The sequence below is a fragment of the Labeo rohita genome, chromosome 20 (genome assembly GCF_022985175.1).
Source record: "Labeo rohita strain BAU-BD-2019 chromosome 20, IGBB_LRoh.1.0, whole genome shotgun sequence".
Classification (NCBI taxonomy): Eukaryota; Metazoa; Chordata; class Actinopteri; order Cypriniformes; family Cyprinidae; genus Labeo; species Labeo rohita.
Genome location: NC_066888.1, coordinates 23,234,311 through 23,258,945, shown reverse-complemented (window position 1 = coordinate 23,258,945; position 24,635 = coordinate 23,234,311). Strand labels below are relative to the sequence as shown.

The 24,635-nt window shown below is 35.1% G+C and overlaps 1 protein-coding gene across 1 annotated transcript in view; it reads left to right on the top strand.

The window, feature by feature from the left end:
• The first annotated feature begins 3,808 nt into the window (after positions 1–3,808).
• tnfrsf21 (tumor necrosis factor receptor superfamily, member 21) overlaps positions 3,809–24,635 on the top strand; it is a 33,215-nt gene continuing 12,388 nt past the window's right edge. Inside the window, exons 1-4 of the mRNA XM_051138923.1 lie at positions 3,809–4,213; positions 10,706–11,339; positions 13,027–13,551; positions 22,289–22,554. Coding sequence (XP_050994880.1) covers positions 4,175–4,213; positions 10,706–11,339; positions 13,027–13,551; positions 22,289–22,554 — 1,464 coding nt within the window. The 5' untranslated portion in view covers positions 3,809–4,174. The remainder of the gene's footprint in view (positions 4,214–10,705; positions 11,340–13,026; positions 13,552–22,288; positions 22,555–24,635) is intronic.

Genomic DNA, 24,635 nt, shown 5'->3' with positions numbered 1-24,635 from the left:
AACTATCAGTATAAGTTCACTTTGAGTATAGTTGCAGTACAAACTAAAACATAGTACTAGTTGTGTACTCAAAGTTTACTACTTCTGTACTGAAAGTATACCTAAATGTATATTTTTATATACTAGAAAGTGGGCCAATTTAGTCCCAATGAGTATTAAAATAGTACACTTACAAGTATACTACTAGTACACTGACATTTGTATATTTACTACATAAAGTATACTTAATAATATACTTGAACTTTACTTAAGTATACTTAATGAAATAAACTTGAAGTATACTTATTTTTGGTAAGGGGGGTCATAAGATCCATTGGTTTCCTAGAAATGGTGCTCCAGAATGAAGTCATGCTTTCCATGTCCTCCCTAATCCCTGTAGACATAAACATCACTGAAACTTTCATGGGTAGTTCTGAAGCACAGATCTTTATAGATTTATATGTGCTTAATTTATCCCCTCATAAACACAGTTCAGTACTACAGCATTCCAAGACTGTTCAAGAGCAAAAGGTGGCCGTACTCGTAAAATATGTCCTTAATGTATTGCTTGATCTGTTATTTTAACCCTCTTTGACTAGACCTGTGAAGTACAAGTGGAATATATTCTTGTGGTTTTTGTCTCTCCCTGGTGGGCACTCAAAGCAATTGTTTAGACTTGCACAACTGCAGAAGCTGCTTCATTTGAAACCACTGAAATATTGACTTTAAATTGCGTTAGTAGTACCAATTGAGGAAACCTATCTAGTCCTAATCTTATGCCTCCCTCAGTTAAATGCCATTGTTTGTTATAGAATTGCTTTTCGAAGTTAAATCATTAAATAAGATTCAAGATATTGTAAAAGTCTCATTATATGTCCTCGAAATTGCTTTTTAGCCAGTAGAGGGCAGAATATGAGCGATCTATAAAGCTAAGACAGGGTGGAATGACACTGTATTTTCTTTTATTTTAATAGAGTATTTTTTAAACTTACTTTCTGTTCTCCATATGACTTTAGCTGTCTTCATTTGCACATGAAGTCAAATCAAATATAATATAAAATATAAGAAAGTATTGATTTACACAATTTTAAGCCATTTTAAGTATTGCAATTCTAATTATTAATGACTGACATATGTGACCCTGGACCACAAAACCAGTCTTATGTTGCACGGGTATATTTGTAGCAATAGGCAAAAATACACTGGATGGGTCAAATTTATCGACTTTTCTTTAATGCCAAAAATCATTAGGATATTAAGTAAAGATCATGTTCCATGAAGATATTTTGTACATTTCCTACCATAAATATATTAATTTTGATTAGTAATATGCACTGCTATGAACTTCATTTGGACAACTTTAAAGACGATTTTCTCAATATTTTGATTTTTTTGCAGATTCCAGATTTTCCAATAGTTGTATCTTGGCCAAATATTGTTCTATCCTAACAAACCATACATCAGTGGAAAGCCATCAGATGATGTATAAATCTCAATTTCGAGAAATTTGCACTTATGATTTTGTGGTCCAGGGTCACATATAATTATACAGTGCAGTTTAGTTGTGTAGCTTCAGATATTTATGATCTGAATTCTAGAACTACAGACACAATTCTTTATATCCTGTAGCAGATGCTGAGTAACAAAAATCTGGTGTCAGCACACATATCAAAAATGTAGTAAAATGTAAACGCTTTCAGTCCACTGTGCTGGTGGAAATTTGTGGAGTATGTTTGCACAGCGGCACAAATAAGCATACTGTTGTACATTTCAGCATGGATGCACTTAATATTAGTCAGACCAAGGCTTTTCTCTAACCACTGTCTATCTCACTAACCCACTTAGAGTGAGTTCCCGGGGCAGAAACTGTGTGGCACGTGAGAGCATTTCCCCGTTTCATCCTTTTAGCTCTCAGATGCACGTGTAGGCCTGTGCCAGATGGTGTGCTCTTCATCTGCCAGTGGGCTCTGAGCTCTGCCTGTCTGAGACACACTGGAAATGATCTCCTGTCCTTGTGCCAGTGACACAAAAGAGCCTTATGCTGTTTGCGTGTGTCTGAGACCTGAGAATGACTGATTGGATGAGATGGACTAGTTGTAGTAAAAACAAATTAAATTAAAATTAAATTAATATATATATATATATATATATATATGTATGTATATTTTATATATATATATATATATATATATATATATATATATTTGTGTGTGTGTTCTTCAAAAGAAGGTAAAGCATAGAGATTTGTAACAATGACAGAATTTTGTTTTATGGATGAACTATCATTCATCCATAATGAACTATCATTTTAGGTATGGTTAGATAATCAGTGAATGCCTAAAGTATTATGACACTGTATTATTGCAGTGTTGTTTGGGTTACACTATTCTTCAAAATATGTTTTGTTTTCTTCAGAAGAAAAAAATGCATAGAGATTTGTAATGTCTAAACACTTATGTACTGACTTTGTATTATGTATTGACAGTTTCTAACTATAATATCAAGTTGAAATACAAGCAGTTTAATCAATCAGAAGTTAACAACAATGATGGCATCACTCACATATGAACACCACCCTGAGGTGACAATAAGTTAATATTTACTTTAAATTTCTAGATAGATATAATAATTTAATATTGTAAAATATATGATTTAATATAAATGTATGTGCGTGTATTCTTTATCAGCATATGCAATATTTGTATATAAAAACCTTATATATTTGTATATTTTCTTATTTACATATAATTGTTTTGTCTGTTTTATGTAGGCTGTTTCTGTATTAATAAATACATAAAATTGGATAATTTTCATAGACAGTTTGTGTGTACACACACAATAATTATATAATAAAATTACTATTATGACTAGATATTATGACTAGAATTTACTATTACTAATCATTACTAATTACTAGATGTTTTTTCATATTGTAAGTACATGTGTGTAACTATGTGTATAACTATACGAGCGACACCATTACTAAGTTGCTAGACAGATAGCCCTGTAATATTTATATAATTATTTATTTTAATATGTAAATTTTATTATATATATATATATATATATATATATATATATATATATATATATATATATATATATATATATATATATATATATATATATATATATATATATATATATATATATATATATATGTATATATATATATATATATATATATATACATATATATATATGTGTGTGTGTGTGTGTGTGTGTGTTTTATTAAATTTATATATATCTTATGTTTTTGTATTTATAAATATTATATAGGGCTACATTTTGTGTGTGTGTGTGTGTGTATAATTAATTTATAGATAGATAGATAGATAGCCCTGTAATATTTATATAATTATTTATTTTAATATGTAAATTTTATTTTATATATATATATATATATATGTGTGTGTGTGTGTGTGTGTGTGTGTGTTTTATTAAATTTATATATATCTTATGTTTTTGTATTTATAAATATTATATAGGGCTACATTTTGTGTGTGTGTGTGTATAATTAATTTATAGATAGATAGATAGATAGATGGATAAGACTTTACATAAGGTTAAACTGAGGTCACATTGTAAAATTTTACTGTAATGATTTGCCACAATGTGTGCCACAATGATAATAATTAACTTTGTGTGGGCGTACGGTACACCTGTGCAACACCTTTAGTCATACTATTTGTTAACGCCCTGTTGGATAGACTACACTTTCCCCTCTACTCCCCCTGTATCTTCCCGGAAACTGTCTCGTATCAGGCCTGTGATACGGCGTGCGGCGCACACAGGCAGCCAGTGGCGAGTTTCGGTCATGACGTGTGTCGCCAGTACCCGCCCATCATCCGCAGACTGTCTTTGCGGCACAGGCAATCCGTAACCTGGACAAACAGCAGCCAGACTTCAGTCCTCAGATCCATCCATCATCGCTATGGGAATTATAGCGTTCTTCTTCCAAAACGAAGCGCTTATCCCCTACTACTTGAAACCCGTGCACTCCGGGGCACAGACTATAAAAAGGCGTCAGTGGACGAAATTTGTACACTGAGGGAATAACCCAGCAAAGGGACAGTACTTCACAACAATGTGGGTGTCCTGTTGATGCGGAGATGCTGATGCTCCACCTATGAAGCCGAAAAGTAACAGATGTGGACCTGGGCATATTTAAACAAAGAGTGATTCCACTGGGACAATGCCTGGGAAAATGTCGATGACTTGGTCGCTGATAATGGTAAGTGGAGGATACATTTGTTTTCGCATTCTGCTTCTCTTGTCCTCTGGAATATTCTGGCTTTTGTCGGATTTAAAGGGACAGTAGATGTACCTGGTATTGCTCTCAGTGTATGCTACCGTAGGTGAAGATGGAGCCCAAACAAAGGATGAAGACAGGATAATAAGGCAATTATTTGCCTTTTAAACATGTTAATAATTACGGTGACGCACCTAGGTTTAAAACAGCTTAAAGTGGATAAACAAGATTGTTAAGTAGGCTATTGTTTGTGGTACTAATTTGATATGTTTAATGTTTAATAATTAAAAGGCTAAATAACAATTCTATCAAATATGGAATTGTTAAAAGTTAAATTAGGGACACAGTTGAACCTATCCTAAGATGTATTAAAATGGGAAGTATACTGAAGTATACATCATTTTAGGTGCATTTACATTGTTGTAGTTATTATGGATTAATATTTCTTTTTATTATTTTACAAACATTTGCTTTACGCAAAACCACTGTCTTGTTACCGCTGATTTAATGTTCCTATGTTGTTTTTGTTTCGAAGATATTAACTGTTGATATTTTCTAATAAATCATAAATCATATGCCTATATAGTCATGGTTTTGCCTTCATTGACTTGATATGTTCTGTACATTTTCATTTTAAAGACGCATGACTTGCATCATTGTCTCATAGACTTAACATACCTATTGTAAACATTTACATAGTTAATATCCACATGCAATAGGAAGTCAGCTGAGGGTAATTTGGTATATCACTTCAGACTGGCTCATCCATTAGCAGGCCTTCATCAGGGGACTTTTAAATCCCATAATGCACACAGCTTACTGCTGCTGCTCAGTTTTCAAAAATTGGATTCAGTTGTTTGATACCCATGAAGGCTAATATGCATTGTTAGTCTCACAAAATGAGAAGATTTAACATTTTGCTCTGTTGGTTTAAATCATCCATGCAACCTCGAAAAATGCACTTATTGGCATTGCCGCAAATGATGCAGTGTGTTTGGCAGGTGGCCTGACATAGGAATATTCCTCACCCATTCATGCTGCCTGCAGACTGTTGTCGATTATAAAATGAGCATGAATGCCTCCAGACAGGGAGTGTTTGTTCTTGCTTTGCAGTCTTCGGTTATGATGTATCAGAGGTGTAACAGGTGCCCTGTTTGTCTAGCAGAGTCTGGCACATGGAGTTCTGATGATATCACATCTGTCCCTGAGTCTGTTCTTGTAGATTTACATGCTGTGTTTGTCTTGAGAATCAACAAACGTTCACAAATCTATGCTGAAGTTCATAGGCAAAATTCACTGAGACACACCCCAGACTAGGGGGTTGTTCTATGACTTCTACAGTTGGTCCCCTCTCATATGTTCAATATTATGTTACATCATTGATTACTCACAAAGTATAAATAAATGTGAAGTTATGTAATTTTGCATGCACAGATCGCAAGCTCATGTATCAGTGAAAAGCCAAGACCGTTTACTCAAAAGTTAGTCAGGACCCCGTGAGTCATTACAAAACATCATAGATGGCTCATAAAGAGCAGCTCAGTGTTGCAGACTGTAAATTGCTGTTAACCTTGTAAAGCCTGACGTATGACATAATAGTCAGACAAATCTATTGTTATTTTCTTACAGTTCGTTGAACATTTAGACAACATATTAAAGATGTATATATTAAAAAAGTTTAAAAATGTTTTATTTTTTGTATAATATTTAATACATCAGGCTTTTATGGCTCATATAGTATGATATAGTTAAATGTAAAGCTCGAACTGAAACAGGGAAAAACATCTCAGTTTAATTTAGAAGCACCAAACTGAGCCAAATTGCCCAATTGATATTTGATATTTTTATGGCCAAAAGTATGAAGTTCTGATAGCTTATAAAATTATAGCAGATCAAAGCCCTTGTTTTTTTGTTTGTTTGTTTTTAATTGTGTATAGGGCAAGCATTGCTTACATTTCAACTTGATTTTTTTTTTTTAGTATGGATAATCACGTTAGGTTGCTTCAGTCCAGTAAATGTTTATCATCAAATATCATTAACAATATAAAAGCTATTTTTATGTTCTTATGTTCACTTAATAAAAATCATTAAAGATTGCACAAAAAAGAGGACATTTTTAGAATAATGCTAAAAGCATAAATCATCTATGAATCAGATGACAGAAATCATGTAGCAGATTGTGTATAACACTTTTTTTTAACAAAGTTTGATCATATAAATAAGGCAAAACAGTCATCAAATGTAGTAGGTAGGGCTGTGTAAAAAATATAGATTTCTCAATTGCAAACGATATTAATTCTTAAATCCCAAGAATTGATTAGTCTAGCCTGTTTTCAATACTGTAGCGTACCTCCCATCCAATAAATCACAGTAAGCTTTAAATAAATCGCTGTGTTTTGTTACTTTAGATATGAAACAAAGTCTCTGATTTCAGATTCTGGCCATTTTATTACATTATTAAAAAAATAAATACCATTTTGACGCTGTTTAATGTGGAGTGACAGATCATTTAAAGAGAAGCACACATGAACTGATCATCCCCTCTGCTTTAATAAAAGTTACAGCACAAAATAAACATGAATGAACATTCGAAGGTATGCTAAAAGAAATAGTACAACTTACCAAAATTTGTATCCTGTCTCAGGAAAAAAAACGAAAATAAGTTTAGTCAACTTGAAATGTTAAGTTGTACTAAGTAACAACTTAGATATTTGTGTTTGCTAAACTTAACAGATGGGTAAGTAACTCAGCTGCCTTAAAATTTTAAGTTGTTTCAACTCAAATATCTAAGTTGTCACTTAGTATAATTTAACATTTCAGGTTGAATAAACTTTTTTTGAGTTGACTGAACTTAAAATTTTAAGGCAGCCAGGTTACAAATTATTTTAAGTTGACTCAACAAATTGTTTTTTACAGTGTAGGCATTATGGTTAATATCTGTTTTCTGGTGAGCAGAAGATAAAACTAATTCTTACTCTTAATTAAGTTTAAGAAGTTTTGCTGTTTGTTGTTTCTCATGGCTTTATGGGTGATAATATGTATGCATTAGTATTAGAATGAATATTTATGAGTATTTTTTGCATGTGAGTTTCTATAAAAGTGGCACTTTGAAAGTCACAGCTATAAAAGGGTTCGTTTTGAATTGGTGCCAGAACCGCATATTTCCGAACATCGAGACATTACACAGAGATGGATGGCAAGAATGCGAATGCACTCTCACATAAGAAGTCATATTTACATAAGCTTCCAAGAAAAGGTCCAAATTAGGTTTTATGCAAGTGCCCTTTTAACCCAGATGCTGTTTAGGGTGGGATGAGAAGGTGGGGTTGTAACATGTCTTACTGTTTTGTACATCACGTCCCTACTTGTGGTTATCAAAAGCAAGAGCGCGTGAAAAAGTGTTCCTCTTATCTTAGGTTGCCAGTTCCTCTTTCCAGATCAAGTTGAAAGAAAAAGCAACTTGTGGGATAACAGTGTACTCATTCTTTGCTTTAGAAACTCACTAAGCATACAGAAATTGTCCTGTCATCAGTGAAGTTGTTCCCCTCGCTGCCCTACTTCAAGCCCTCGTCTGTTAGCTCACTGCTGGCCCTCTTCTAGAGCTAAGGCCGCTGGGAAAGCACAGCTTTGTCTAATCGCTATTCATTTTCAGTCTGTCGTCCTGAAACAATCCCCATCACCTCACGAAGAGCAACACGTGCATCCGAGCCCAAGCGGTCTGGCATCGTCCTGCGGTTCCCAGTGATGTCAGTATGTGTTGGCTGGAGAATATTAATGTCATGTTTGTTTTGATTCAGCCCTCCCTGCATTAGCAAGGAAATTAGTCTCCTGTGCTTTTATACTAGTCTTCTGTGCGGTCTGTTGTTGAGGAACTGTAATAAAACTCCAGGGGATTCATGATCAGCAGTTAATAGAACTTTGTGTTTAGAAACTGATGATGCAGCGAGGCCCTTGTGTGCCGCGCTTTCCAGCATCATATTTTTTGGTGACGACTTTTGTACCGAGCCCAAGATGCCTGTCGTGGCCAAAGACCCATTTAGCTGCGGAGTTAAAAATGTGGGCTAGCATCATAAAGAATATTAGGTGCAGTTAACATGCTGTGCAGTCGGCTTTGTTGGATGCGCCAGAGGAAAGAGGGGGACCGTTATGATCGGAATTTGGCTTTCGATGAGGCACGTTCAAGCTGTAGTAACTTAAGAGCGGCTGTGTTTACAGGCTTCTTGTCATTAAAAGTTATTCTGAAGGTCACCGGGCTGTGAGAGTGCTGGTCTGTAAAGTGTTTTTGCATGGGTGATTTGTTGCAGACTCTGTAAATGTTATGCAGACTTTTATTGTCATAGTGTTTTAGAGAAGAAATATGAGTTGCTGTTCACATAGCGGGCTAAAGATAGCATGCTTGTTGATCAAATTCCACTGCGTTTTGATGTCACAATATGAAGTCCTTGAGGTCGTTCATTGCATATTATGACATCAATACTCTCTTTGATTTTTTTTCAAAATGCTCCTTATCTAAATGAAATGTTTGTGGTGATATTTCGTTTTTCTCTTTTTAGATACAATCAGTCAAATTTTAATTTTGAAGGGATAGTTCACCCCAAAATGAAAATTCTGTCATCAACTACTCACCCTCATGTTGTTCCAAACTCGTAAGACCTTCATTCATCATCGGAAATCAAATGAAGATATTTTCGATGAAATTCGAGAGCTTTCTGACCCTGCATAGACACCAATGCAATTATCACATTCAAGCCCCAGAAAGGTAGTAAGGACATTGTTTAAATAGTCCATGTGACATCAGTGGTTCAACCGTAATTTTATGAAGCTATGAGAATACTTTTTGTGCTCAAAGAAAACAAAATTCAGTAATCTTTCTCTTCCATGTCAGTCATCGATGCGCGTTCACACGAATACCAAGATGCATGTGTGTGATCCTACTGACGCAGGAGGCGCATTCAGATGAAGAACCTGGAATGCACACGTATATGGCATGGTACTCTCGTGAATGCTCGTCGAAGACTGACACGACTATTTTAGCGATGTCCGTACTGCCTTTCTGGGCCTTGAACGTGGTAGTTACGTTGCTGTCTATGCAGGGTCAGAAAGCTCTCGGATTTCATCATAAATATCGATGATAATAAAGATGAACAAAGTTTGAAAGGGTTTTAAACAACATGAGGGTGAGTAATTAATAGCAGAATTAAAATTTTTGGCTGAACTGTTCTTTTAAGCTCAGTGGGTTATTTTTTTCAATTAAGTTTTATTGGTTAATAGTAAATACACACATTGAAACAATTGTGATCATTCTTTTACAGACTTCAGTTGAACAAAAACAAGACAAACTCAACAAAAACAAAGCTTCTCACCCATCCTAGACAGTGCAAATCAGTGTTTTTCACTGCATATAATGATTAAACTTTGCAGTTAAGAGTTTTTAGGTATCTGACGATCTGATGAGGTCTTCCCGTATCACAAGTGAATTGGAAAACACATTAGTCCAAATAAAAAGTGCTTTTGTCATTAAATGATATACATTTTTGTATTGTAGTGCCCCGATTTTGAACTTCCAAAATGTACTTTAAATGCGGTTGTAAACGATCCCAGCTGAGGAAGAAGGGTCTTATCTAGTGTAACGATCGGTTATTTTCATAAAAATAATACAATTTATATACTTTTTTTAATGTCAAACGCTCGTCTTGTCTTACTTTGCCTGGACTGTTTTTGTTCCGGTTCATGACAGTTAGGGTATGTCGAAAAACTCCCATCTCATGTTCTCCCTCAACTTCAAAATCGTCCTATATCGTCCTATAAAATTGCTGTTTTACCTTTTTTGATGTTGGTGTTTGATCTTCTTTGCATGTTCACCTGCAAAGACTGGGTCGGTACTTCTGCAGCGATGTAGGGTGATTTTGAAATCATTTTTGAAGTTGAGGGAGAAAATACGATTGGAGTTTTTCAACATACCCTAACTGTCTTGAGCCAGAATACACAGAATTCATAATTTTGTCTAAATAAACCCGCTCCTTTCTTACAATTCACTATAAGCACATCAGATGAGCCCCCATCCAAACAACAACTGACGGATAGAACCAAGTCCCCACACTGCATTTTTTCCAATAATCTATTTTACTCAGATGCACGTCACAACATGGAAGAAAACGTGTCGCTGCTTCCATTTCATCACAACCTTAAATGACTGTTGGCTCATTTTCTTGAACCAGTGACTCTTCCAGTAGTCATTATGGCATTTGAAATGTCAAACTTGTCTTGTAGTGGTTGAAAAGACATGAGTATGTAGCCATCAAACAATTTCTTTCTAGCACCAACGTTGTTCTTATTATTATATTACTGATGCCTCTTGCAATACAAACCAGTGACGCAGTGGTCATTCATGCTAAATAGACATTTATTGTGTGTTCTAATTGTTTGTATTATCATTGCATAACAGTCTTCTTGTTGTTCTTTCATTGCTGTTAGCTGCTGTTCACTGCGGTCAGTGACGTCTTAACCCACACACTGACCCCCAGCCCCACCACAGAGAAGCCCTTGTCTCCTCGACACTACCACCACATCGACCCCACCACTGGTAACAAGCTAGTGTGCGACAAGTGTCCGGCGGGCACCTACGTGTCCTCCCACTGCACAGAGGCCAGTGTACGGGAATGCAGCCCCTGCCCCGACGGCACCTTCACCCGGGGTGAGAACGGTGTTCAGCAGTGCCACCGTTGTCAGAGACGCTGCCAAGCCCCATTTGTCGAGAAAACTCCCTGTACATCCACCACCGATCGCTCGTGTGTCTGTCCGCCAGGCAGCTTCTCCCAGGGTGGAAAGTGTCAGCGGTATTCATTATGTCCTCCGGGGTGGGGCGTCCGAAAGCGAGGGAGTGAGACAGAGGATGTGCGCTGCCGGGCATGTCAGCGTGGCACCTTCTCCAACGTGGCATCAGATGCCCTGAGGTGCCAATCTCACACAGATTGCTCGTCTCTGGGCTTAACGCTGCTGATCAAAGGCACAGAAAAGACAGATAGTGTGTGTGGGCCAACTCCCGCCAGTTCGGTCCATGTCCTACTTGGAGAGGCCACTGTTTCCAGCACTGAGTCAGCATATAGAGGTAAGAGTAATTTAAAAAAAAAAAAAAAAAAAAAAAAAAAAAAAGGGGGGCCTTTTCTATTCCTTTATATTACTGAATAGAGTGTGTCTAGTTAGCTAGATTAATTCACGATAGATAGATAGATAGATAGATAGATAGATAGGTTTATTATACAAGTGCTTTCATCCACTGGTTCTGTTGTTACTAACAGCTCCCTCTTTTCAACATGATTGCTCAACCCCTTCATCAGCTTCCTTAATTTGGTGTTTAAATAAAGCAGTGGTTGTATGTGATGTTTTTGTGAAGGCTCTTTAGAAGACCCTTATTAGGCCTGGATGAATGTAGCTGTTTATATAGCTTAGTGCCTGAAAGGCACTTGTTTCTATAGTTTACTGTCTAAATAGTAATAATAATGATAACAATAAATGTATGAAAATTATTCAGCACCTTTTAATTCACACATACACTACCGTTCAAGAGTTTTATGCTTGGTAAGATTACTTTAATATTTTTAAAAAGAAGGTTGAAAATACAATAAAAAAATAATATTGTAAAATATTTTAAGTAAGTTACGGCTGCACAATTAATCAAATTTCTAATCGTGATTACAGTTACAGATGCCACAATTATGTACGTTCAAAGACACAATTACAAAAAAAAAAATCCACCTACAGTATGATGTGTGTGTGTGAGAGAGAGTGTGTGCATTTTTCCTACAGGTTATCTTAAGGGTTTTTTCTCATTGTTTTAATTTTTACATTTTTATATTTAAAGAAAAAACTATATATAAAAATGTGATATGCAGTTGCTTCAAACAATGATATAAAACCTGTTCAAAACATCATTCAATGTAAATTGTGATAATCGTAATTAATACTCGCAATTACAATTTTAAGGGAATAATTGACAGTTATGATTTTTGTTATAATCGTGCAGCCCTAAAATTAGTTTTCTATTTTAATATATTTAAAATGCAAGTTATAATTTATGATGGCAAAGCTGAATTTTTACCATCAATACTCCAGTCTTCAGTGTTGCGTAATCCTTCAGAAATCAATCTAATATGCTGTGAATATTAGTGCTCAAGAAACATTTTTTATTATGTTGTGCTTCTTGGTATTTCTGTGGAAACTGTGATGCACATTTATTTTCAGAACTCCTTGATAAATAGAGAGTTCAAAAAAACTTCATTTATTTGAAATAGAAGTCTTTTGTAACATTATAAATGTTTTTATTGTCAATTCTGATTCATTTAATGCTTCTTTGCTAAATAAAGTTGTTAATTTCTTAAAAAAAACACACACATATTGACCCCAAACTCTTGAACACTAGTGTACAGTATAAAAAAAAAAAAAAAAAAAAAGCAAAATCATTAAAAAAGTTTCACCAAAGCAGTCAATAGTATTAGTCATCTGTCTTATCTCTTATTTTTTTAGAAGAAAACAAACTCTGATTCCTCCGTTTGCATTGACTTTAGTTTTTTAGGTCAAATCTGAGCAGTTAAGATGAGAAATCCATGTGAGATTATGTTGGCTGAGAAGCGCAGCTCTACTTTGCTATCTACGCATGCCAGCTTGATGCTGGATTAAAGTTTTAGATACTCTCCCTTCTGTTTTGTTGTCTAGGTTAAGCTCATCTTTAGCACTGTATTTAATTCTCTCTCTGTCTCTGTTTTTGTCTGCAATTATATGATTCACTCTGCACACAGCAAGTACTGCAGTTTTACCAGTTACAGAGATTCAGGATGTAGCCGGGCCGGTTCTCAGTAGCACAGACGCGGCCCTCGACGATGAAAACATTCCCACAACCACAGCTTCCTCCAAGACTAGTGATGAAGATGGCGGACTCTTAACCTCTGCAACTCAGGACTTCCCTAAATTGCAAAACAAGCTTTCCTTATCAAGAGACCCTCAGCTTGCCAACCAACAGGCCATGGAGGCTCTGTCTGAGGGCAAGGCCCAAAGCTTGGGCTACCGGCCCATCCGCAGGGGTGCGCCGAGGCCTAGCACGCACAAGCACTTTGACATCAATGAGCACCTGCCTTGGATGATTGTCCTGCTGCTTCTGCTGGTGCTGGTAGTGATCGTGGTGTGCAGCGTAAAGCGCAGTTCGCGGGTGCTGAAGAAGGGGCCCAGACAAGATCCCAGCAGCATCATGGAGAAAGCCATCCACAAGAAGCCCAGCTCTCCAGCACAGACCAAGGAGAGGTGGATCTACTACTCAAATGGACAGGGTGAGTTATATTTTTGTCTTTTTACAGTTATATTTCAATGTTTTGCGTTCACTTATAAAACTTTTGTGATGGAAATAATATGAGGAAGGAGGAAAAACTATATTTCAGTGCTTTTGCAAGCAAACTTTGGAAAACAGAGTTTCTCAGGGGAATTCAGGAGCTTTGCAGGAAATCACTATAGCACTGAAATAGAATTTTTCGTCCTATCTCATATTTTTCCCATCACCATGACCTTTTTAGGGTCTCCAACAAACTAGTCTGATTAGTCTGACTTTTATTTTTTTTCATTCTCATCATTTTTTTTGATCATTTCTTTTGGTCAAAATGTTTTTCGAAGTGTCATCAAAATACCTGATTATACTGACCAGTCCAAACAATTTAAAAAATCAACCCTAAAAATGTGACACTGGAGCACAAAACCAGTCATAAGGGTTTTTTAAATTGATTAAATTGAGGACAATATTTGACTGAGATACAACCATTTGAAAATCTGGAATCTGAAAAAATTCAACTTTACACTAAAGTTCTCCAAACAAAAAACTTAATTAAAGATAATCTGTTTTTTTATGTTAAAATACATTCTCCTATTCCATCTTATCTGCAAGTAAATCATTCATAGGTTGATTTTCCCAGAGAATTGTAAACACTGTGGTGGTTTCCAAACATTGCTCTGTTTCTTTGAGAAACCCGACCAGCCACAGTAACAATGATTCAACCAATGGGGTGATTTTTAAGGAGTGGCTACTTGTTTGATTAACCAGTGGCCTGCAGGCGGAGTTCTTGGGAATAGGGAGACTTGTGCAGATTTCACACACTTCACCTTTAACTAGAATTAGATTGATGAATGCCATTTATGGATTTGTAAAAAAGTGTTAAAAGAGAAGAAACAGAACAAAAATTTACAGATAATTTACTCACCCCCTTGTCATCCAAGATGTTCATGTCTTTCTTTCTTCAGTCTTAAAGAAATTGTGTTTTTTGAGGAAAATATTTCAGGATTTCTCTCCATATAGTGGACTTTCGATGGTGCCCGTGAGTTTGAACTTCCAAAATGCAATTTAAATGCATCTTCAAAGGGCTCAAACAATCCCAGCTGAGGATATTTTCTTTAAAGAATTACAATTTATATACTTTTTAACCTCAAATGCTCGTCTTGTCTAGCTTTGCGTGAACTCTGTGTATTCTGGTTTAGGACAGTTAGGGTAGGTCAAAAAACTCCCATCTCATTTCCTTCTTCAACTTCAAAATTGTCCTACATCGCTGTTTTACTTTTTTTGTAAAAGGCAGTTGATGTTCTTTGCACGTTCACTTTGTAAACATGGGGTCAGTACTTCTGCAGCGATGTAGGATGATTTTAAAGTTGGAGGAGAAAACGAGATGGGAGTTTTTCAACCTACCCTAACTGTCATGAACCTCAAATTGAGCATTTAAGATTAAAAAAAAAATAAACTGTATATAAATTGTCAATTTTTTAGAAAATAACCTATCTTTTCGCTAGATAAGGCACTTATTCCTCGGCTGGGATCATTTAGAGCCCTTTGAAGCTGCATTTTGGAAGTTCAAACTCACAGGCACCATTAAGTCCACTATATGGAGAGAAACCCTGAAATATTTTCCTAAAAAAACATAATTTCTTTACGACAGAAGAAAGAAAGATATGAACATCTTGGATGACAAAGGGGTAAGTAAATTATCTGTACATTTTTGTTCTGGAAGTGAGCTTCTCCTTTAATGACTTTATGCTCTGGCAAATGCCAGAAAAATGGCACAGTGAACTTCCAGTGGACTAGAGCGTCTGTGGATCTGTCATCACACCAGTGCATATCGTATTGAGAACTTCAACAGTTACATAAGCAAGACCAACGTCAAGATCACCTCTCTCGTTTCCTGTCAGTCACATGATCATGCAGAACCTGATCTCCTTCTGTTTCCCATTCTGCTCTTTGTAGCAGTTGCTTTAAGTCTCTGGTGTTTCTCTTCCTCTTTTATTATTTATTTTACACTCTCTGCCTTATAATCTTCTTGTTACCATGCATCAGTGGCTGCTAGGTTAGTCAGGACTGTAGCGATGGGCGCCAGATTATACGAGCCACAGATATCCACCAGTGTGTGTATGACTGCGCTTGAGCAGTTGGAACCAGATTATTCCAGATCTTTGTGGTTTGAAAGTTAGAGGAGTTTATCAGCGGATGTGGCGTGGTGGGAGATGAGAGGAAGGACTGACTTATTTGTCATAAGAGGTTTCTGAATTTAGCGTGCCACTGTATGTTCTGCTGGAACCTCACACTTAAGCAAACACCTAAACTTATTGTATTGGTTCTCATCCTACACCATTTGTGCTGTAGATGATAAAATGAATAACCAAATGAGTGAAAATATGTCTTACACTCTTAAAAATAAAGGTTCCAAAGGGGTGTTTTTGCAGTGATGCCATAGAAGAACCATTTTTGGTTAATTCCCCAAAGAACCTTTCAGTGAACATTTCCTAAAAGAACCATTTTGAAGAACATTTTAAAAATCTATAGAACCTTTTCTGAATTTAAAAGGTTCCATAGATGTTCAAGGTTCTTCATAGAACCATTTATGCCAATAAAGAACCTTTATTTTTAAGAGTGTAGACTCCCATTGAAACAGGGAATGGAATATCATAGAGACTTTTGGATGGGCTATATTGACTTTAGGCCAGTAAGAAACCACCCGTAAAGGTGTGGAGGCGTCAGCAAAATTTCATGTACAAATATTGTCTGTTGTCAATAGTGCAGTGATGGGAAAATAGTGATAGAAAGCACTTTCAAACCAAGCAGCTTTCTATTGGTCAACAGAGAGAATGTGCATGACTAACTGAACCCGATGCGAAATCTGCGTGTGGGAAAAACTTTCATCCTCATGAAAAGTTTGCAATCCATTGGATTCCTATTAAAATTAATGGACTGCACCCATGAAACTCTAAATTTGCAAGAATGTTAAAGGAATAAGACCTTTGTTCATCTCAGAGCACAAATTAGGATATTTTTAATGAAATCTTTCTGACCCTGTCCCTTTAATACCCGAGCAAGCAAAAATACACCGTGACCAAAGGTACTGGATTTGAACTGAAATTATGAAATTGTAATGTTTTTTTTTATGTATATACAGCTTTCTGGACTCAGAGCAATTACTATTATTTAGACATTTTATTTAATATTAAGTAAAATACAATACAACTTTCTGTTCAACACCTTACGAGTACTTTTATGATATTTTATTGTTAATTGACTTTGAAAATAGTTGAATTTCAAGGAAAGAGGGAATCAATGACCTGCCCACGATCATAAAATATATTAAAAAAAATGTTAAACACTTCCACCAGTATATTTACTGTGGTGTTTTTCTCCCTTTCGCTCCTAAACAGTTTCATTGTTTATAGACTTCGGCGAGCAAAGAATTTATTACACGCTGAACTTTTGAGTTAAACTGAGATAGTAGAGGCTCCTCGAGTCATGTTAGAAAGCACAGGTAACCTTTACACAGGCGGTTGCCTCCGCAAACACAACACAAAACATTTCCCTAATGCATTCAAGGTGTGTAATTGGGCGGCCTGAAGTGCATGTGTGTCCGTTTACTACATTAGTGAAATAATGGCCATAAAGGGCCGCATGGGAAACATATATAAAGATGAAGGAACGATCGTACAAATAATGAATTCTTTCATTGGAGGTATAACAAAGCACGCATAGCGGAGATCAAAGACGTAGAACCACCCGCATGTACGCCTCATATAACAACCTCTGCAATAGGTGTTATCTATAAAAGCCCACTGCCCAGAATCATGGTGGGCTGGGGCTTTTATAAGAGACGATTAGGAACTTCATGGGTGAGCTCTACTCTGCCAGCATTTTGTTTAGGAGTCAGGGAAACTCGGGGGAAGCTTGTAGGATCCCCTTGCTAGTGAGCCTCCCCTGGTCTTCATCAGGAAAACAGTTTCATTGTTTTGATGGGGAAGTGGCAATTACTGCGGCTGGTATGGCGTATGAGGTGTCAGAGATTTATGGGATGACTGCGTTGCCGTGAGACATTCCGGCAAAGCCACCACGGCGACCCACTAAAAGGGGGAAGTCCTGACTCCCTTTGAGGATTCCTTTGTTTCGCAGCCAACCTAGACCTGTTGCAGCTGGTTTGCCACCTCATTTGAATTCTCATATGAAGACGTTGAGGCTTTGTTCTATTGTAAATGGCTGTGGCTGATAAGCTGTTGTCTTCGTACAATGCAAATGAGCCATAAGGTGTTTCTCCACTTTTGGATAACGCCTTTTGTAAGTACCCTATTCACAGCTGGTATTAAGATGCATATAGGGTGGTCCGATCACAAATGCTCAGTCGCTTACAGCTAGGATGTATCTTAAATATGTCTCATTTGATGATTAAAAACTGTTTAAGCATTAAGCAATGCTTTACTTTGAAACTGTTGTCACTAAGAAATTGCTAGTAAATTTTAAATTTAAATGTAAAATTTTGAAGTAGAAAGACTGGTGCGATTACTTTAACTTTCCACATACTAGCAATCAACTTAAAGAAAAAAACAAATACAATGTTGCTTTCTGCCATTTGAGTTTCCTTACTGTCACAAAACTGAACTGAAACTCAGCAAATATAGGCTAGGTTATGTGTCGCACAGTTTTTTTCCCCTATCAGTTAACTAAATTAAATATATTTTAAGTATTTATTCCTTGTATGTATATATGTACTGCAGATTTTATAGCCTATATGACATTAATTTGATATGATATAATATTTAGTATTTTCACATGTAGGTGGAAAAAATTACAAGTTGTACTATTGTCTGTTTAAAATAAATGAAAAGAAACCTAGCATAGTAGATTTGTTTTTTTTTTTTCTGTTGTACCAAAATCACATCAAACCGTGCCCCTCGAACCAAGGTACCTACCAATACGTACCACGTACAATTATTTTCATCAATATATATAGATATAGATAGATAGATTTGCTGTATAGAGACCTAATTAGACAAATATTCAAATATATTAAAATTATTTTATTGATAATAATAATTAATAATAACAAATATTCAAGTCATATTAGTTTTAATCAATAGTTCACCCAAAAATGAAAATTCTGTCATTAATTACTCACCCTCATGTTGTTGCAAACATCGAAGACTGACACGGAAGAGAAGAAATTGCTGAATAAAGTTGTTATTTTTGCTTTCTTTGCATACGAAAAGTATCCTTGTAGCTTCATAACATTATAGTTAAACCGCTGATGTTACATGGACTATTTAAACGTTATCCTTACTACCTTTCTAAGCCTTGCTGTCATGCAGGGTCAGAAAGCTTTCGGTTTTGATCAAAAATATCTTAATTTGTGTTCTGAATATGAACGAAGGTCTTACAGGTTTGAAATGATGTGAGGGTGAATAAATAAATTTAATTGCTGAGTGAAACACATACAAACCTGGAAATATCTGATAGCATTTGGTACATTGAGATAGTAGTGACACGTGTTTTCCCAGCAATCCATACAAGTTGCCTTCGGGACTAGGGCAACATAGTCCGTCACGCAGTACAGTCACAGACATGGGAAAGCATCATGCGACCCATCGACTTTGGCCTAGATCACTCAGACGGAGCCCGTCCTCCTTTAACGCGCTGTCATGCCAAAGCGACCTCTGGAACAACAGGCGAGAGGATGGGCAGCCCGCAGGCCTTGGCATTTTTAGATCCGCTGTACAGTCTGTGGCACGCTATCCTCCTGAGAGCTCTGGCGAATTTGCTACAGATGGATCCCAAACAAGACAGATCTGGCTTACAGATAGATGCTTTAATACCTTCCAGCAGCAGTTGTCCCCTACAGTCATCCTGTTACGCCGAACTCAGTCACGTTTATCTTCTGTAGAGACTAATTCAACATGGATTACATTGATCTGTGTTGTTTTACATTGGGGTCCTTTTGATGAAAGTGTACATGGTTTAGATTTGTGCTTCAGCATAGTCTCTTAAAAAGAGATTTTAAGAAACTGAAGTATATAGTTATTGATACATGGAAGTGTCTTACATTTTTAAGACTTAACAGTTGATTTTATTATTATTATTATAGTGTTTTTTTTGTTTTTTTTTTACTTGTTCGATATTATATTTTCACTGTTTATACCCAATGTAATTTCACTTTTTAAATGTTAAATGACAATACAATACAACTACAACAAAAATGCTGGGTTAAAAACAACCCAGCGCTGCATGAAATATGGACAAACTCAGCAATTTGGGTTAAATGTTTAACCCAGCCCTCTGGGTAGTTTTAATTAACTTAACTGTTGCTTGACAATTATTATATTTCTTGCTTAAAATGAACCTAAAATAGGTTGGAAATTAACATTTATTAATAAGTCCAATAAATGATCATTTATTAAGTTGAATAAATATTAAGTAAATAACAAGCATTTTTTTTAATTGTGTTCACCTTTTGATTATTTCTGATGCCACTAGTAATTATGTGTATTTTTTTTAAATGTAGATTTGCACATTTCCTGAAGTAAACTTGAGTGGTGCTTGTTATAAATTTCTCCTTAGGTGGAATGCAATGTGTTTTGAGTGGTTTTAGCACATTGTTGTGCGTTTTTTCTTCTTCTTTTCTTCATGATTATAGCACTAATGGTGTGAGATGAGTTATAGTACATGCTGAAGTTTAATACATCAAGGAAAAGAACTTCACTTCCAGAACAACAATTTACAAATAATTTACTCACCCCCTTGTCATCCACAGTGTTCATGTCTGTCTTTCTTTAGTCGTAAAGAAATTATGTTTTTTGAGGAAAATATTTCAGCATTTTTCTCCATATAATGGACTGATATGGTTCCCCCGATTTTGAACTTCCAAAATGCAGTTTAAATGTGGCTTCAAACAATCCCAAATGTGGTTGTAAACGATCCCAATAATGATTGGTTATTTTAATAAAGATAATACAATTTATATACTTTTTTTTAATGCCAAACGCTCGTCTTGTCTTAGTCTGCCTCCCTGGACTCTTGTTCTCCCTCAACTTCGAAATCGTGCTATATCGCTGTTTTACCTTTTTTATTAAGGGTGTTTGATCTTCTTTGCATGTTCACATTGCAAAGACTGGGTCCATACTTCTGCAGCGATGTAGGATGATTTTGAAATGTTTTGAAATTGAGGGAGAAAATACGGTCAGAGTTTTTCGACATACCCTAACTGTCTTGAGCCAGAATACACAGAGTTCGAGGACTGCAAGGCAAGACGAACGTTTGACAATAAAAAAAAATATTTTTTAAAATGAAAATAACCTATCATTTCGTTAGATAAGACCCTTCTTCCTAGGCTGGGATCGTTTGAAGTCGCATTTAAACTACATTTTGGAAGTTCAAAATCGGGGCAGCATATCAGTCCATTATATGGAGAAAAATGCAGAAATGTTTTCCTCAAAAAACAATTTCTTTACGACTGAAGAAAGAAAGACATGAACATCTTGGATGACAAGGGGGTGAGTACATTATATGTGAATCTTTGTTTTGGAAGTGGACTTCTCCTTTAAGTTTGGGGGTGCGTTGAGATCCCTACCCCTATGAGCAAAAACTTGTATTAAGTGGAAATATGCTATATGCACTACCAGTCAAAAGTTTTTGAACATTAAAATTTTATATGTTTTTTAATGTCTAATGTGTCTGAATTTCTTTGATCGAAGGTACAGCAAAAACTGTAACATTTTGAAATGTTTTTACTATTTAAAATAATCATTCAAAAGCTTAGAGTCGGTATAATTTTTTTTTTTTTTATAAAGTTTATAGAAATCAAAGAAATTATAGAAATGAATACTTCTATTTAGCAAGGGTGCATTAAATTGATCAAAAGTGATGGTAAAGACATTTATAAAAGTTAGATGTATAAATGTTTCTTTGAGCAGCAAATCAGAATATTAGAATGATTTCTGAAGGATCATGTGACTGGAGTAATGATGCTACAAATTCAGCTTCGAAATCACAAGAGTAAATAACATTTTAAAATATATTCAAATAGAAAACTGTTATTTTAAATAGTGAAAATATTTCACTAATATCCCATACTTTGGATCAAATAAAAGCAGGCTTGGTGAGAAGAAGAGACTTCATTTAAAAACATTAAAAATCGTACTGTTCAAAAACTTTGTGTATATGCGTATAGTGTAAGTTAAAAAACTTTTATCATGGTTCCCTGGGTTTGCTTCAGGGTTCACTCTTAAAAGGATTCCCTAGGAGGCATCTGTTTGTCACTCTACACCAAAGTATATGAACACAGACATCAATCTAGGTCATTCATATGACCTTATCCATGGGACAGCATGTTTCACAGGAGCCGCTGTTGTGCTGTAACTCTAGAGCGCTGCCCTTCTGCACTGTATAATTCCATTCGCTCACTGTCTACACTATACCGCACCAACAGCACATCCATTTATTTGATCAAAAAAAGTAAAAAGTATAATTACAATATATAACTGTTTTCTATTTGACTATATTTAAATGTAATTTTCCTGTGGTGTCAAAGCTGAATTTTCATCTGGAGCGATTACTCCAGTCTTCAGTGTAATACGTCCTGCTGAATAAACACATTAATTCTTAAGAAAACAAACTGTATATTAGTACAGGTTGTCAAAGCTAATACTTTGAGAGCATTGTATTGTCTTTGAGTTTCAAACTACAGTTTACAGTGGATAAACATAGGATTGACCTTTCCCCTCATTTTCTAGGTGTTGACATCTTGAAGCTGGTGGCAGCACAGATTGGCAGTCAGTGGATTGACATGTATAAGTCTCTGGCCAGTGCTACTGAGCGAGAGGTGGCCGCCTTTTCCAACGGATACTCAGCTGATCATGAGAGGGCGTACGCTGCTCTGCAGCACTGGACCATACGTGACAGCGACGCCAACCTGGCAAAGCTGATCAATGCCCTTCACCGGCAACGCCGCATTGACGTGGTGGACAAGATACGTAGCGTCATGGAAGACAATCCTCAGGTAAGCAACTATAGGTTTTAGGTTTGCAGTCAGCCATGATTACAGGATGAAGCGAGTCTTTTTCAGCTGGTCATGTGACCTGAACATGGCGGCATCCATTAGGCATCAATTAAGCAAAAGATGTGGGGATTTGAACGCTTGATATCTGGCAACCGCACACATAAAAGCTTGTGTAGTAGATGCACGTACAACAGTCCACCATAATATTTTGTCTCCTTTTTATATAAATAAAATAAAAAGAGATTATTGTATGATTTTTATTATTTAAAATACATTTTAACTGTTGTCACAGTTATTTTTTATTGACATTATTGTCATCTCATTTTAGTCATGGGAACAAAAGATTGTCAACTAACATTTTTCGTCTTAGTTTTCGTTAACGAAAATAACACTATACATATATAGTTTAGAGAAAAGCAATAGTAAAAAATGTTAAAATAAATAAATAATAAAAAAGATTAAACTATCTAAACAAACTAATTTTATTAAAATAAAAAAAAATTAAAAAGAAATCAAAAAGAAAAATAAATGAATATTAACAAAGATTTATTTAAAGTAAATAATGAATAGCTAAATAAACAAATATATTGATTAAAAATAAATAACATTAAAATAAATAGATAAATATTTAGCCATTTACTATATATATATATATATATATATATATATATATATTAAACAAATAATATATTAAATAAATAATCAGTAAATAACTAAAGCAAAAACAATTGATGAAAATAATTAAATTGATTTAAAAGTAAATAAATACAAAATGAATATTTTTAATCAAAATAAATAATGAATGGCTAAATAAACAAAAATATTGATTAAAATAAATATGATTTAAATAAATGATTAAAATAAATACATTAAATATTTAGTTGTTTACTAAATACATATATTAAATAAATAATCAGTAAATAAATAACTAAATAAACAAACAATTGATGAAAATAACAAAAATTGTTAGAAGTAAATAAATACAAAATAAATATATTTAATTAAAATAAATAATGGCTATATAAACAAAAATATTAATTAAAATAAATAGCATTATATATATATATATATGATGTATTAAATAATAAACAAAAACAATTGAACAACTGAAAAATAATTAAACTGTTATATGCAAATAGAAACATTGATTTAAATAAATCATTTAAAAAACTGACAATACAGTACTGTACACTTTATGCAGAAAAAAACAATGTAACAATATAAAACTAAATATTTATCAAATAATATTTTACACATATTTATCTTATTGCAGGTATGTTAAGTATTAAGTGGGTCTAGGGTCCTTATACATAACTGTATATGTAATTGATATTATTATTATTATTATTATTATTATTATTATTAAATAAATGTAAAAATGTGTTCAAAATGGTTACAGTTTTAATAAGTAATTAATTAATAAGTAATAACTGTGTTATAAGTATAAGTAATAAGTGCTTGTATTGTTATATATCAGCCAACATCAAACTTGTTCTCTCATGGTGAAGCCACAAGCTGTTGTATTAGTCAGGCTACAATAATGGATCAAGTAGTCATGTGTATGTAGACTTACATAACACACACACAGACACACACACCCCAGGTTTAATAACACTCTATTTGGATAAAATGTTCACAGAAGAGTAAACAAACCACATGAGTCCATCGTGACTCCTGGCTGCATCCTATTGAGCTGCATTACTAATCACAAAAGCCTGACAGGCTACCGGAGATGGAGGATCAGTCATCAACTTTCATTTTAGACTTTCAAGTCTTTCCTGTGTGCAGATTTTATAAAGGCCACTTTATTTACTCTGTCCTTGTCTCAAGGTCACAGCAGATGGTGAAGTTAAGGCTTTTGGACTCATTTTGATGCCAGTGATATGACCAAGATAAAGTGAGATACAGACTCTCAGACTTATATGTCTGCTTGTCAACACCACCTCATAATCACCTAATTGCCAGTACGGGTGTTGACTTTCAATGATCATACGCCTGTGAAGGTAATGCAAAGTCATTGCTTTGCAGAGCACATCCTGTTCACTTGTGCTCATATGTTCACTTCATTCGACCTCATGTTT